The sequence below is a fragment of the Hevea brasiliensis genome, chromosome 1 (genome assembly GCF_030052815.1).
Source record: "Hevea brasiliensis isolate MT/VB/25A 57/8 chromosome 1, ASM3005281v1, whole genome shotgun sequence".
Taxonomy (NCBI): domain Eukaryota; kingdom Viridiplantae; phylum Streptophyta; class Magnoliopsida; order Malpighiales; family Euphorbiaceae; genus Hevea; species Hevea brasiliensis.
This window is the reverse complement of record NC_079493.1, coordinates 22,556,796-22,569,545: the sequence shown is the minus strand read 5'-3', so window position 1 is coordinate 22,569,545 and position 12,750 is coordinate 22,556,796. Positions and strand designations below refer to the sequence as shown.

At 33.4% G+C, this 12,750-nt stretch overlaps 2 protein-coding genes across 3 annotated transcripts; one reads left to right on the top strand and one right to left on the bottom strand.

The window, feature by feature from the left end:
- Positions 1 to 282: 282 nt before the first annotated feature.
- On the bottom strand, positions 283 to 7,562 carry LOC110667866 (uncharacterized). Of its 2 annotated transcripts, none has more exons than XM_058144706.1 (14): positions 7,380 to 7,562; positions 6,987 to 7,158; positions 6,540 to 6,894; positions 6,107 to 6,293; positions 5,272 to 5,506; positions 5,087 to 5,155; positions 4,344 to 4,445; positions 4,179 to 4,219; positions 3,187 to 3,320; positions 1,986 to 2,049; positions 1,813 to 1,909; positions 1,610 to 1,716; positions 744 to 766; positions 283 to 654 (listed from the first exon to the last, which is right to left on the bottom strand). In XM_058144706.1, the coding sequence occupies exons 2-14, from the start codon at positions 7,024 to 7,026 to the stop codon at positions 567 to 569; spliced, it is 1,542 nt and encodes a 513-aa protein (XP_058000689.1). In that variant the 5' UTR covers positions 7,027 to 7,158; positions 7,380 to 7,562; the 3' UTR covers positions 283 to 566. The 2 variants fall into 2 exon arrangements, with proteins under 2 accessions (XP_058000689.1, XP_058000696.1); XM_058144713.1 differs by having other exon boundaries at positions 6,987 to 7,083.
- Positions 7,563 to 10,979: 3,417 nt separating this feature from the next.
- Positions 10,980 to 11,900, top strand: LOC131178779 (uncharacterized). Its single transcript, XM_058144701.1, has 2 exons — positions 10,980 to 11,446; positions 11,594 to 11,900. Exons 1-2 carry the CDS (start codon positions 11,257 to 11,259, stop codon positions 11,713 to 11,715), a joined length of 312 nt encoding a protein of 103 aa, XP_058000684.1. The 5' UTR covers positions 10,980 to 11,256; the 3' UTR covers positions 11,716 to 11,900.
- Positions 11,901 to 12,750: the final 850 nt, after the last annotated feature.

The window sequence follows — 12,750 nt, the reverse complement described above, 5'->3', positions numbered from 1 at the left end:
CCACAGCTTAATTTTAACTCCAAACCGAGGATAGACCCATGAATAATTAATCAGTGTGTTTTGGACATTGGTTATTCACCTGCAATCCTCACTCATCTCTCGATGATCCTCTTCCTCAATAGCACAATGCTGATTGAATGTTTTCCTTTTCCTTTTCCTTTCCTTTTTTTTTTCTTCCATTACCCTAATCATCATCTTTTATTTTTGAAAATTTTGATACTTTTCCTCCGCAAAATCCATTTGTGAGCAATTTGGGTTGAAAGCTTTAAAAACGCAAACATATACGAAAATTGATTGAATCAAATCAAATTATTATATTTGGCTCCTTTCTTAATTTGCTTCGATTTGAAATCAAACCGACTAAATGCACATCCCTATTTCTAGATTGAAATTTTTTAATACATGTGAAAGCATCCTTAATGTGCTTACATACACATGCTTCTATTTGATTACCTCGAGATCTCTCATCAGAAAGTCAAAATCCCTAATCAAAGAACAATTTTACAATCAGATCTGATCCTCTTGAGTGCAGTTTAAGGAGACACCTGCAGCACAACTGCATCGAATCAGGAGCCCTCAGCAGCGGCAGCAGCCTTCTTCTCCTTCTGTTTATCCCTTTTCTTCTTGTTTTTTAGCGCATTCTTGCTCATTTGGCTGATTTGTTAATACATGTTGATGAGCAATTTAACAATGAGAAAATTGAAAATTACGTAGATGAGCATAAAAATAGAATCTGTACTTACTCTGTACTGCTCCCTCCAAACAACTGCAATTGCAAAATATAAAAATCATCAGAACAACGAAAGCAAGTGAACCCAATAGAACAGTATAGAAACGTGCATGACTGGTTGAAAGTTCGGAACAGTTCGAAACACGGATGGCCAAAGATGAACCAAAATGGTTTTTATGGTAGGGATAGTATCACATACAATTGGCTTATTTACTGAAATAAAATCTTCAAAATCCACTAGCCAACATAATTCAGTAAGACCACAAAAGTATAACTGCATGCAGAATTTCAGAACAGTGCTTATGATGGAGAGATTCCCTTCATCAATGGTCTGAATGAGGTGAGGTGCAAAGTTTTAACCCAAAAATATGTTGTTTCCATAGAGTAAATTGATACAATCTAATTCCTATAGTAAATGGATAGTTCTCCTTGCAACAAAACTGGCACTCAGTTTCTTCAAGCAGTTCACAAGGGAACAACCCAGCAGTAAATGCTTGAAATCTCCATCAGGAAGTCTCAACTGTGAATCTTGTTTAAGTGGGATAAGGGAAAGGGAGGTTGTTATAGGAAGGGGGAGAGATACCACCCTTGTGTAACTCATCCACTAGAACATAAAGAAATATTTCTTTAAGCATGCAAAGAAGGATGTCTTGCAGTTGGCAATGCCTTGAACAGAGTAGCTCAAATACTCATGGTTTGAGGTTCTAGGTTTCCAATTATGCTCCATATACTAAAACAATTAGCAAATTCACAACTGCATAACAAGCAACAGAATCCACTCACCCTCCTCCACAGAAAGCAAACAATTATCCAATAGTCAAAAGATGCATGTTGTTGAGTAACAGACTTCTCAATTAAAAATTATGTAGTCTTTTATACCTCTGCCTGAACAGCAGCTGCATTTTTAGCATGTGGTGGGCGATAGGCAGCAGGTTTCTGAGCAGGAGGATTGTCAGAAGCCTTTTTGCTGGAGGTTGCCCCTTTTCCTGATAAAATTTAAGAAGGTTCAGAGGACTAAACATTAATGTGCAAAGGTTTCCATAAGTAAATCAGGTTTTGAAGGACTAAACAGGAGATAGAACCTTGTGGATTGGTTTCTTCAACCTTTAATGAATCAACCGACTTTGCAAGTTCTGCAATTTCACCAAATCTATCTGGTGATTCTGGTTTCCAATCAGCCTGCAGATAACCCAAGTTGAATAAGACAACCTATAAAGATCACTTCAAGAAGACCAATACTGTGCTAGAAACCAACCTGGTATAGCTTGTCAAACATCTTTTTGAAGTACAATGATCCATTGTAGTGGAAAATTTTAATCCTTCAATAACACCATCAAGAAATGAGTTTCTGAAACATTAGCATATAATCCGACACTAAATATACATTCATCCAAAACCTATATAATATCATGCCTCTCAGTCATGCATGGAAATCAAAATAATGCACAAAGACTATAATTGATTCTACACATGATCCAAGAATTACTACTCAATTAGAAAGGACATTTATCACAGGGCAATGCAATATTACATAAACGAAAGGCTGAACTATTAATAAGTACACGAGTATTTTAAGCAACACTTTTTATGCCACTGCTTAAGCTACTTCATAAAGAATACAAAGGACTGTAGCTGTTTAAAGTATTTCATGAACAGGAAAAGATGTACACCAGTAGCCTTAGCAAGCATCACTTACCATTTCACTTAAAATTATTAACCATGAACAAAAGAACTATCAATTAGCACAGCTCAGCAACCCTGGCAACAGGCTAGTTCTGGTTTGTGCCCAAGGAAGGCCCTAAAACTGGACCAATCCAGTTCAATTCAAATGCAGTTTCGGTTCTGGTTCTATTTTGAGTCAATCTAGGTTGAGGAAATCCAACAGTTTAAACAAATTTTCTTTTAAATAAATCACGGGTTGCACTTCCCAGGCAATCTGCTGGCTCAGGTTTGGGAGAGGAGAACAGCAACTGCTTTGGGGAGGGGGGGGGGGTGTCCCTGGTTCTAGTCCTGGGTTTGATTGGGCTGGTCCTGGTCTGGCTCTGTTTCCAACCCAGACTGTGGCCAGTCCTAAAGCATAGTGACCAAAAAATTGGGGAGATGTTAACAAGCTGTAAAGACCTGAATCTCAAATAGAAAGGCAATCCTATAGGAGATATTAACAAACTGTAAAGACCTGAATCTCAAATAGAAAGGCAATCCTGTCATTAACATCCTGTCAGCTCACCAGTTAAACAATGTAAACTTAATAGAAATGGACCATCAAAATGTATTCTAAACCAGAAGCGAGAAAATTTGGAAACACAGATGAGAACATCTCTTTCCTCGAAATAAGTATGACAGCATAATTACTATATAGACAAAACAACTCTCTCAAACTTCAATTCTTATTAAGAAATGACCATGCAGAACTAGAGCCACATAAAATTGCTTAAGAAACCCAATGATCAACATACCCATTGTCAACTTGTAGTCTCGGTGCTGTAGTCGCAGTCATGAAGTAGAGTCCATCAGGGGACCACTCACTAGTCACAGAACATTCAGCCCTAGTTGTTCCAAGTTGTTTTTTGTTTACATAGTCCCAAAATGCCTGAGTGTAATTACACATAAAACAAGGTATAAGAAAGAGCTGGTTCATTTTATTGCTGACATAAGTCGAAAATCAACACAGCTATATAGAATTGAAAGGTAAAAGTTCTTTTTATTGTCTTTGGGAGAAGGATGTTAGGTTACCACTAAGGTTCACAACAAAAACAGCACATGTAAGCACAAAACAGCAACTTCATGAGAAATTATTAAATAGGACTGATGCATCAAGTCTCAAGTCAGTATGCTGTTTTGGCGCACACAGAAAGGTCACAGTTCTTCTTTGGGTGTTGCACAGTAAAAAAGCATATATGAGCCAAAACCAGTACTTCAATAAGAAATAAATAAGTAGCTTGGTTCATCAAGTCTCACATCAATGATAAAATGCCATGTCTTGTGTTGTTTGATAATGCATGTTGACAAAGGAAATAACTGTAACTGTCAAAGCTAACCACTTATTAAAAAATGAAAAAAAAGAAAAAAGAAAATAAGGCTGTGACATATTATTCTTGTCTCAGCACCATATTAGTATGCCGGTTTAGTGCCAAATCTATTGAATATTACTCCATTTTAGTTCATGTACACAACTTATTTGAACACTGGCCAAAACGGCTGAAGCATTTAACAAGATTTCCATTTCTATATTATCTTCTTTTGCTTTTTTTTTTCCTTCTTTTTTTTTGGGGTTGAGGAGCGGAGGGGAGGGAGAGGCGGGGTGGTAGAATTTTGGGAGTTCTCACAACATTTCTTCCCAACGTGAAATAGGTCATTATTTCTAAGGAAAAAAGAATCATCAAATGCAAGAGGGTTCAAGCAATCTTGCAGGCAAGAAAAAACCAGAAAACAAGCATCTCAAACTTACCATATCACCAGGTAAATTGCCAAAACCAGCCAAGCATAGAACTGTGAATCAAAGAGTTAAGGTTGCAAAAATAAAGTCAAAAGAGCTATCAATAAGCTGCCACAAGTTAGTCAAACTATACAAAGATAATGCAAAGAAAAGAGCACAATTTTGTATTGAGGATACATTTCCCTTTTGGGTTCCATCTGACAGTATTGTAAGGTCCTGTCCCAAGCTCCAGTAAAGGTTTGCACTTCTTATCAAACAATGTCGCACTCGCCGGCATGACTGAAGTAGATTAAGGAAAGCAAAGTGCTTGTGGAAACAAACAAAACCATGAACTGAGAACCAAATTATGTTAATGAATAATACAAATATCCAAATTTTTCTTTGAGAACGTGGTCAAATTATGAAAGAAGCACACTCATTGAATTCAAGACTCAAGAAAATGAAAATCTTTAATATAATCCTTAAAAACACCAGATTAATTCTTAAGCATCATGATTGATAGAGAAAGTTGGCGCATGTTCAGTAGCAGGGAATCCACCAGTGAGAACCTACATTACCGAGAATGAAACCGTACCTAATTATCATCCCAAATGAACTTATCCCTTAAGACACTACAGTTCATCATATATAAGTTTCTGACACCATTGCAATCCACAATTCACAAAACAATTTACATATGGATAAAATAACACTATCAGCCAGGGGTTTTCTGCCCCAAGCAAACAATTTTTCCCATGTCCCAAAGACCATGAGATATTCTTTCTAGAAATACACTCAAGTGGTCAACTTACCAATAGCAGTGCTAGCATTCATCCAACAGTGTAGTCCTTCGCAAAAACTCATATTGAATAGTATATGTGCAAAATAAACACAAGTGCAACATAAGAGCACATATAAACAGATACGTAAAAGAAGGATACATCCATAAACAACAGCAAACTCTGAACCAGAATATGACCACTGAACGTCATGAACAGGCCCCTCTTTGCCTGTCAGTAGATCCAAAAATCAGAAGCTAGAACATATAAAACCAGTAACAAAAAAAAAAAAAAAAAAAAAAAACTAAAAACTAAAAAAAAAAATCAACAATTAAGCTAGAACATACGAAGAGGCACAAGCCCTTCATGGGTCCCATCAGTTGTAAGGTAATTCAGCTTGGACTCCCCATAATAACTTTGATTGGTCTTGTCAACATCTGACTGCACCACAATGAGAAGCCCAGTAGAACCACGATTCCAGTTTAGTTGCACTGTAGAACATCGGAAAAAGCTCCGCCGAGCAACAGGCTGACTTTGCATATCTTTACCACAAGGAAATATCTGTACACTGGCTGGACTTCCCTTTATAGTAAAAACAAATTAACTTAATAATATATCAAAACCAAATGAAAAGAAAATCAGAACAAAAAGATGGAATATCAGTGAAGTTCTTTATTTCAGTTATAAAGGAAGACCTAAAGTCATCTAGCTAAATGTATAATAGGACTTGTGTAAAATCCAAGGCACTGCATACATTAACAATTTCATCATGAGAAATTTATTATAATCCCTTTCAAAATTCAAAAAATTGTATACAGTATACACCATGGACTGTCCATCAAAAATTCCCAGCATTTTGAAGTGGGAACCAATTTTGGACCTGTTCTCAGACAAATTCAAGTTTTAGCATCAATAACTCTTTCAGCATCTCCATCTCTACCACAAAGGAAACAAAAACAAATTTCAAATCAGCAAGATAGTACAATATAAGTAGACAAAATTATCAACAGTTCTTATCCATGACTCAAAATTTAAAAAAATAAAATAATAACAGCACACATGCATGACCATAAAATTTACATTGTAGATATGATTATGCTTCCATTCACTTCTAGGTAACCACTCCTACAACAAGGATAGAAAACTGTCCCTAGACACATCCTAGAAGCACGAAAAACACACCTTAGACTCTGGAACAAATGCTGCCACATGAGACCCTGGAACTATTGAAAGCTCAATTGCAGCCACCCCAGGAACTCTTAATCGATGTACGATTCCGTTGGAGAAATCTCTAGGATCAAAAAATTGTATCTCATTTGTTCCCATCCGGCAAGCAACAGCTTCATCAGAACTGAATCTGATTGAAGGCCTGAAGATAAGGTGCAAACAAAATGAAATGTCAAGAAAATAACTTAAATCTTTAATCACACAAACACGCAAGAGGAATAAAATCAGCAAAATTCTATTCAGAACACAATTGTTTGATGCCCTACTTTGACCATTCTAGGGTTGGTGTGATCCTAGAATTGGAAGAAACGATTACAGTGAGATAATATAAATTGTGTAAGAGAGAGAGGGAGAGAGAGAATTAACTTCTTCCTATAATTTAAAGTACCATGTAGTTTTGGTCATGTTCTTTTGAAATTGATGATATACAGCTTCACCGTTCTCTGTCTTCCACAAGACCACATTCCTATCCTGTGGCGTCAACGATTTCTGAAATGTCTGAAGGTAAGTCCCACAAGGGGACAATACAGCAGCAAGAACATTGGAGACTTGGAAAGATCTTATTTCCTTAAAGCTGCTGCAATCATATATGCTAATGACAGATTCAGATTTCATCACCATGAGTTTGGACCCATCTTCAGTGAAAGTTGCATTGCTACAGGGAACCCTCTCAAACTTGATACTAGGTTCACCATTGCCAAATGGCGGCCCATTCCAGACACAGAATCCTTCTGGCCCCCGAACTAGGAAAGAGACAAGTGCAAGAAAATTGTAAGAAGTGCAAGAACACCAACTATACATACAGAAAATAGTGAATCTCTTTCTCTGAAAATACCTAATATCTCCAAAGAAGATGAAGGGTTGACAGCTTCCATAACTGATCAACACAAGTACAAGAACAAGTAGAGGCCAACCAGTTGATGAAAGTATAACTGCAAAAGCCAGAGACAGCAAGCGGGTGTCGTACAATTGGAAAGTACAGCAGAGCAAGATACTGAACGTCCGAACTAGATAAAAATCAATTGATAAAGAAAATTATACACCAACCCAGATCAATAAAGCATACATACAACACTATATATATACACAAATCACGACAATTTACATTTCTTTGTATTTAATGAAGCGAAAAGCCAAAGAGCTGTTCTTGGATACAGGACTTAAAATTTTCTTATTTCTCTCACACGGAAACCAAAAACTTGGTATCAAAAGAAAGAAACTGTCGTACCTTAAGTCGGCAAGAATCGTATTCTTCTCCTAAAGTGCTCACCAGCGATGGAATTACGACGGCGGAAATTGGACAGGGATTGCGTCCCAAGTAAAAACGCCGAACGACAAGACCTCAAGAGAAATGAGAGAAGGCGTAGCTACAGTCACTTTTAATTAAAAATAATTTTATGCGAAAATACAAAAGAGTACCTATAGTTTTGAGCATTTTTCAAGTAACATCCTAATATTAAGTTTATGGCAAATTGTTAGTCTTTAAAATTTATATAAATTTATATATTATTCTATATATTTCTAAAATCCATTTATTTGGTCAATGAGATTTTAATAAACTTATATTTTTGTTCCTATCTAAATATATATGGAATCGAAAATGTCTATATTATTTTTTTATTTTTTATTAATTATTAAATAATATAATATAATAATAAATTTTCTAATTTTATTTTTTTAATTCAAATATATAAATAACTAGAATATTAACAAAATAAAATGATGATATTATAATTAAAGTAATAAATATTATAAAATATGAGGATTATTTTATAATGAAATTTATAATATTATTTTAATATTTTTTTATAATTAATGGTAATTAATATTATTTTAATATTTTTATAATTAAATCATATAGAGTTAATGCCTCAAACTTTCTCTAAACCAAACCAATTAGGCCCAACCCTCCGTGATATGGCCTGAAGGAGATCAACCGGGAATTAGCCCCACTGCCACCAGAACTTGTAAAGAATGGTTTGCCATTTCTTAGTTTGAAAGATATATATGGCCATAAGACAAAAATTAACTGGCAAATATTTGATTTCAATGATTACTCTTTTTTCCCTTTCAGAAGAACAAATAATGTGAAAGTGAGTTTTCTTATTCACTTATTTTAAATTTCTTTTATGTTTATATTTAGAAAAATGAGATTATTTATAAGATTGAATCTCGATTGGTTTGATTTAATTTAGAAATTAAAAATTTAATAAGTTAAAATACATAACCGATCAAATTGGATCAAATCGAATTAGAGATATATCGAATTGAGAGAAAATAAACTTTTTCCTACTCTCTCTTCTAAAAAAGGATATTTATTTTTCTCGTTATTTTTTCTTTCCACACAAAAGTACAAAAAAAATAAAAATATAAAATAAAAAATATTTTTCTTTCTTTATTTTCCTTCATCGTATTTTATATCAAACATAGCATTAAAGTTAATTATATATATATATATAAAATTTTGTGTAAATTAATTGACTAATTATGCCTCATTATTTCTTGTAAAATCTCACCAATTAGAAGTTTCTCTATTGAATTGTGCCAAAAAAAAAGTATGCTTTCTCTCGAAATTTTGCCCAAATTTTCTTTTAGACTTAGCTGAGTTTACTTCAATGTCCCCCCTCTTTCCTTCGGGACAGGGGAAGGAGGGTGGCTTCATAGCTTGGGTCCCTCCCCACCCTGATTTGATTTTGTAGAGTTTTGTTTTTGAAGGTATGTCATAGATCTAGATTATGTCTTGGTGAGAGTTTTTTACAGTGATTTGCAAGGAGGAACATGTTCTTCATGGGTTTGGGTTAGTTTGTTTCCTGGGTTTTTTGGTTTGGCTTCATGGTATGAGTATCTGTTGCTTGTGCTTGTGAGTTGTTTAGAGTCTACTGTTTGATCAACTTGGTTGCTATGTGTTGATAGAGAAAATTACTTGTTTTGGCTATTTGGTATCTCTGGACTTGCTTAGTGAGCTCTACAATAGCCTCCTTTCTTTAGCTGTCAAAGCTGTGCTGCATGTTTGTTGAGATTATGAATGGTCAGAGCTTGGGAGGTGCTGATCTGAAATGGGCAATGTTTGGTGCTCATTGGAAAGCTGACCTTGTTAAATAGGTTGAATCTCAAGTTCAACTTCTCAAGCGAAAGTAAGCAAAGAGGTGATTAACGGCATCTGCATTTTTTATTCTTCTCTGTTTATCCTAAGGTTCTAAGGTGAGTAAGATTAAGAAAGTGAATTAGTTTGATTTAGTGAAGAGTGAATCAGTTTGATTTATTCATTTTTTGGGTTTGGTTTAATTGTAAAATGTTGAATGGGCTTATTGTAATCTTAAATTCGGACTTCCTTTCCCAATCGTACATCTTGCCCTTGATTTTAATACAAATTAGCATGTTAATATATATAGGAAATTAAAAAAATCTCAAATGGAATCGTTTTGAGTTTTGATTTCTAATTTTTTTTGTTTTTATGTTTTTATTATTTAGATTTAATGTTAAAAATATGAAATTTTATAAATTTCGATTTGATCGGTTTAAAATCGAACCGAATCGATATTTATCGGTTCGATTCAATTCGATTTTCTCTTATCAATCGGTTTGGTTCGGTTTTTAAAATTTTTAATTTTTTGATTTTCGGTTTATCGGTTTCGTCTTTGTTTCGAACCGAATCACATTCATTTGCCTGGTGAGTAAGATTATGAAAGTGAATTAGTTTGATTTAGTTAAGAGTAAATCAATTTGATTTATTTATTTTTTGGGTTTGGTTTTATTAGCATAATTACAGCAATTAGCATGATTATAAGAGATTTATAATATAATTATAATAATTATTATTCTTATCTAAATTAACTCATATTCTCATATATAAATAGATGTAATATCTCTATAAATAATATATAAATAAAATTTTAATACAAATTAGCATGTTAAGGAAAGAAAAACAAAAAAAAAATCTCTCAATTTGGTGGGCGGCTTTTATGCCCGCCAATGCTCTGGATAGTTTTTTTCACACACACGCGCAATATATATATATATATATATATATATATATATATATATATATATATATATATATATATATATATATATAAAAAAAAAAGGCATAAACGTGTTCAACGTGGAATTTTGGTCTAATTCCGCCGGATGGAAACTTCTATCCTGCCTTCAATTCCTCGCATTTATTTTTTTTGGGTAGATTCTCACGTTTATTTTTAATTATGCTGTATAAGAATACTTTTGCCCAATAATATAAATAAAAATATAAAATTGTGTAAAATTATTAAATTAATAATTTGTAATAAATATTTATAAAAATTTAAAAATATTATATTCAATTTTCAATTCAAATTTATTGATATGCAATTCCTCCTTGTAACTTACAAATTTATTTACAAATCACTAATAAATTCTGATTTACTAGTATAAATTTATTTGTGCTCAATGAATTTCTCTGAAATTGTGAGTTTCAAATTTAAATCGAGTTCAATTACATAAAATTTTTCTTTTAAGTTATCAATATTAAAATGTTCTAATATTAAATTAAGGGTTAATTGTAAAAAAATAAAATTTATTAATTTTTATAATTAAATTTTAAAATTTGTATAATTCTTTATGATGTTTTAAATTTACGATTTCAAATTGATTAATAAAAATTTATAACACCATTAAAAATATAAGGATTTAATTGATAATTATATAAAATTTAAAGTTTAATTAAAAAATTATTAAATTTTAAATTTTTTTAATAATAAACCTAAGTTAAAAATAAAGAAATAAAAAATAATTCCTTTAACAAAGAAAATAAATTAATCCAACAAATAAAAGGCCAATGTAAATGATTATCCAAAAACAAAAGCAAAAAAGAAAGGGCAATCTAGAACACGAAACCTCTACTCTACAGAATCGTAATTAGAAACGTCAATGGCGAGAGATAAGATAAATCATGAAACTTAGCTTAATCACAAGGTCAAAATCTTCATTAGTTTTGAAAAGTCTATTTCTTCAAACTTACATTCCAAGAAAAGCACCCAACCTCACCCTCTCCTCAATACCCCATCACCTGAATCCTTTACAAACAGGGGAAAGAACACCACTGCATCTTCTTCTTCTTCTTCTAAGAGATGGCTTATGTAGACCATGCCTTCTCCATTACGGACGACGACATAATGATCGAGTCATCTTACGTTGTCAACAATCGCCCTCCCGTCAAGGAGATTGCTCTCGCCGTCTCTCTCCTAGTTTTCGGCGTCACCGGCATCGTTTTGGGCATTTTTATGGCTTCCAACAAAATCGGCGGTGACCGTGCTCATGGTATTCCTTTCTTCCGGCTTGTTCATTGGCTTCAGTTTTATATTTTATATATATATATTTTGTTATTTTTCTTACTAATTAGGGATATTAGGGTTTCTCTGAATAGCAGCTCAAATTTGCTCTTTTTTTTTTTTTTTTTGAAATTAGGGCTTTTCTTTGCGATTCTCGGAGTAGTACTGTTTATACCTGGATTTTATTATACAAGGATTGCTTACTATGCTTATAAGGGATACAAAGGCTTCTCCTTCGCCAACATACCACCCGTCTAGTTAATGATAAGCTCAAGCTCCAGTTTGCCCCAGCTACTCATGTACATATCTTTCTCCAGTTGTGCTTATTTCTTTATTAATGTACTTGTGGTTCTTTGCTCTTTGTTTCTTTCAATAGTTTTGTTTTTTAATTGTTCTGAACAGCCGGTTTTTGTTGCAATATAGTTGAATAGTGTCTTGAGTTATCCTACTCTTAGTTAATAGTCTAGTCTATATCAAATTCCTTCTTTGTTTTGTGTTTTGCTTCCTTTGATGGATGAGTTTCATAACATTCAGCTCTTACCTGAAAGCATTTACCATCAATAGTTAGTTCCTTGTCTTGCATAATGCCATTTGGATATCAAATTTCATCTTCAGTGTCAGTGTGTAATGCATTCAGTTCCTTAACTTGCACAATGCTGCGCTACCATATGGTAAGATCACGTCCATACAATATAATGGTATCAAAATTCATCTTCAGTGTCATTGTGTATGTAATGCAAAACTGATGAGCTTTTGCTTTTGATCCGTTACCATGCATATACCTGCACTTTTCACCCAAACTCAAATTTAATGTTGGATCTACTTTTCTTTTGTTCATTATCGAGCTCTCGTCCTGGAGATGACTGCATTGCCATTGAGCTAAAGCTCATTGGTGTGTTCGTCTTACTAACTGAGATTAATTGAAGTAAGAATGCAACTCATCCAATATAAACACTTGCAAGTGTGTCATAATATTCTTCCATTAAACAAACTAATAACAAAATTAGTATGACAATCAGTGAACACACCCTTTTCATTTATCATTGATAAGCTTTGTAACTGCCTTAAACATGCCTAATAAGATTTCAAATCCATATTGGGTTCATGCTTGTTTATGATGGTTACATTCTATATTGACCATGTAAAACGCAGAAGCATGTCAGCTTGGACTTAAGCCTTGCGCTCTGAATTGTTTGGAATGCTTAAACATGGCCTTGATTACTGTTAATATCATTTCATTCTTAGTTATTTCTGTAGTTTTGTTTTCAATTTTTATCTCATTTTCTAATAAAT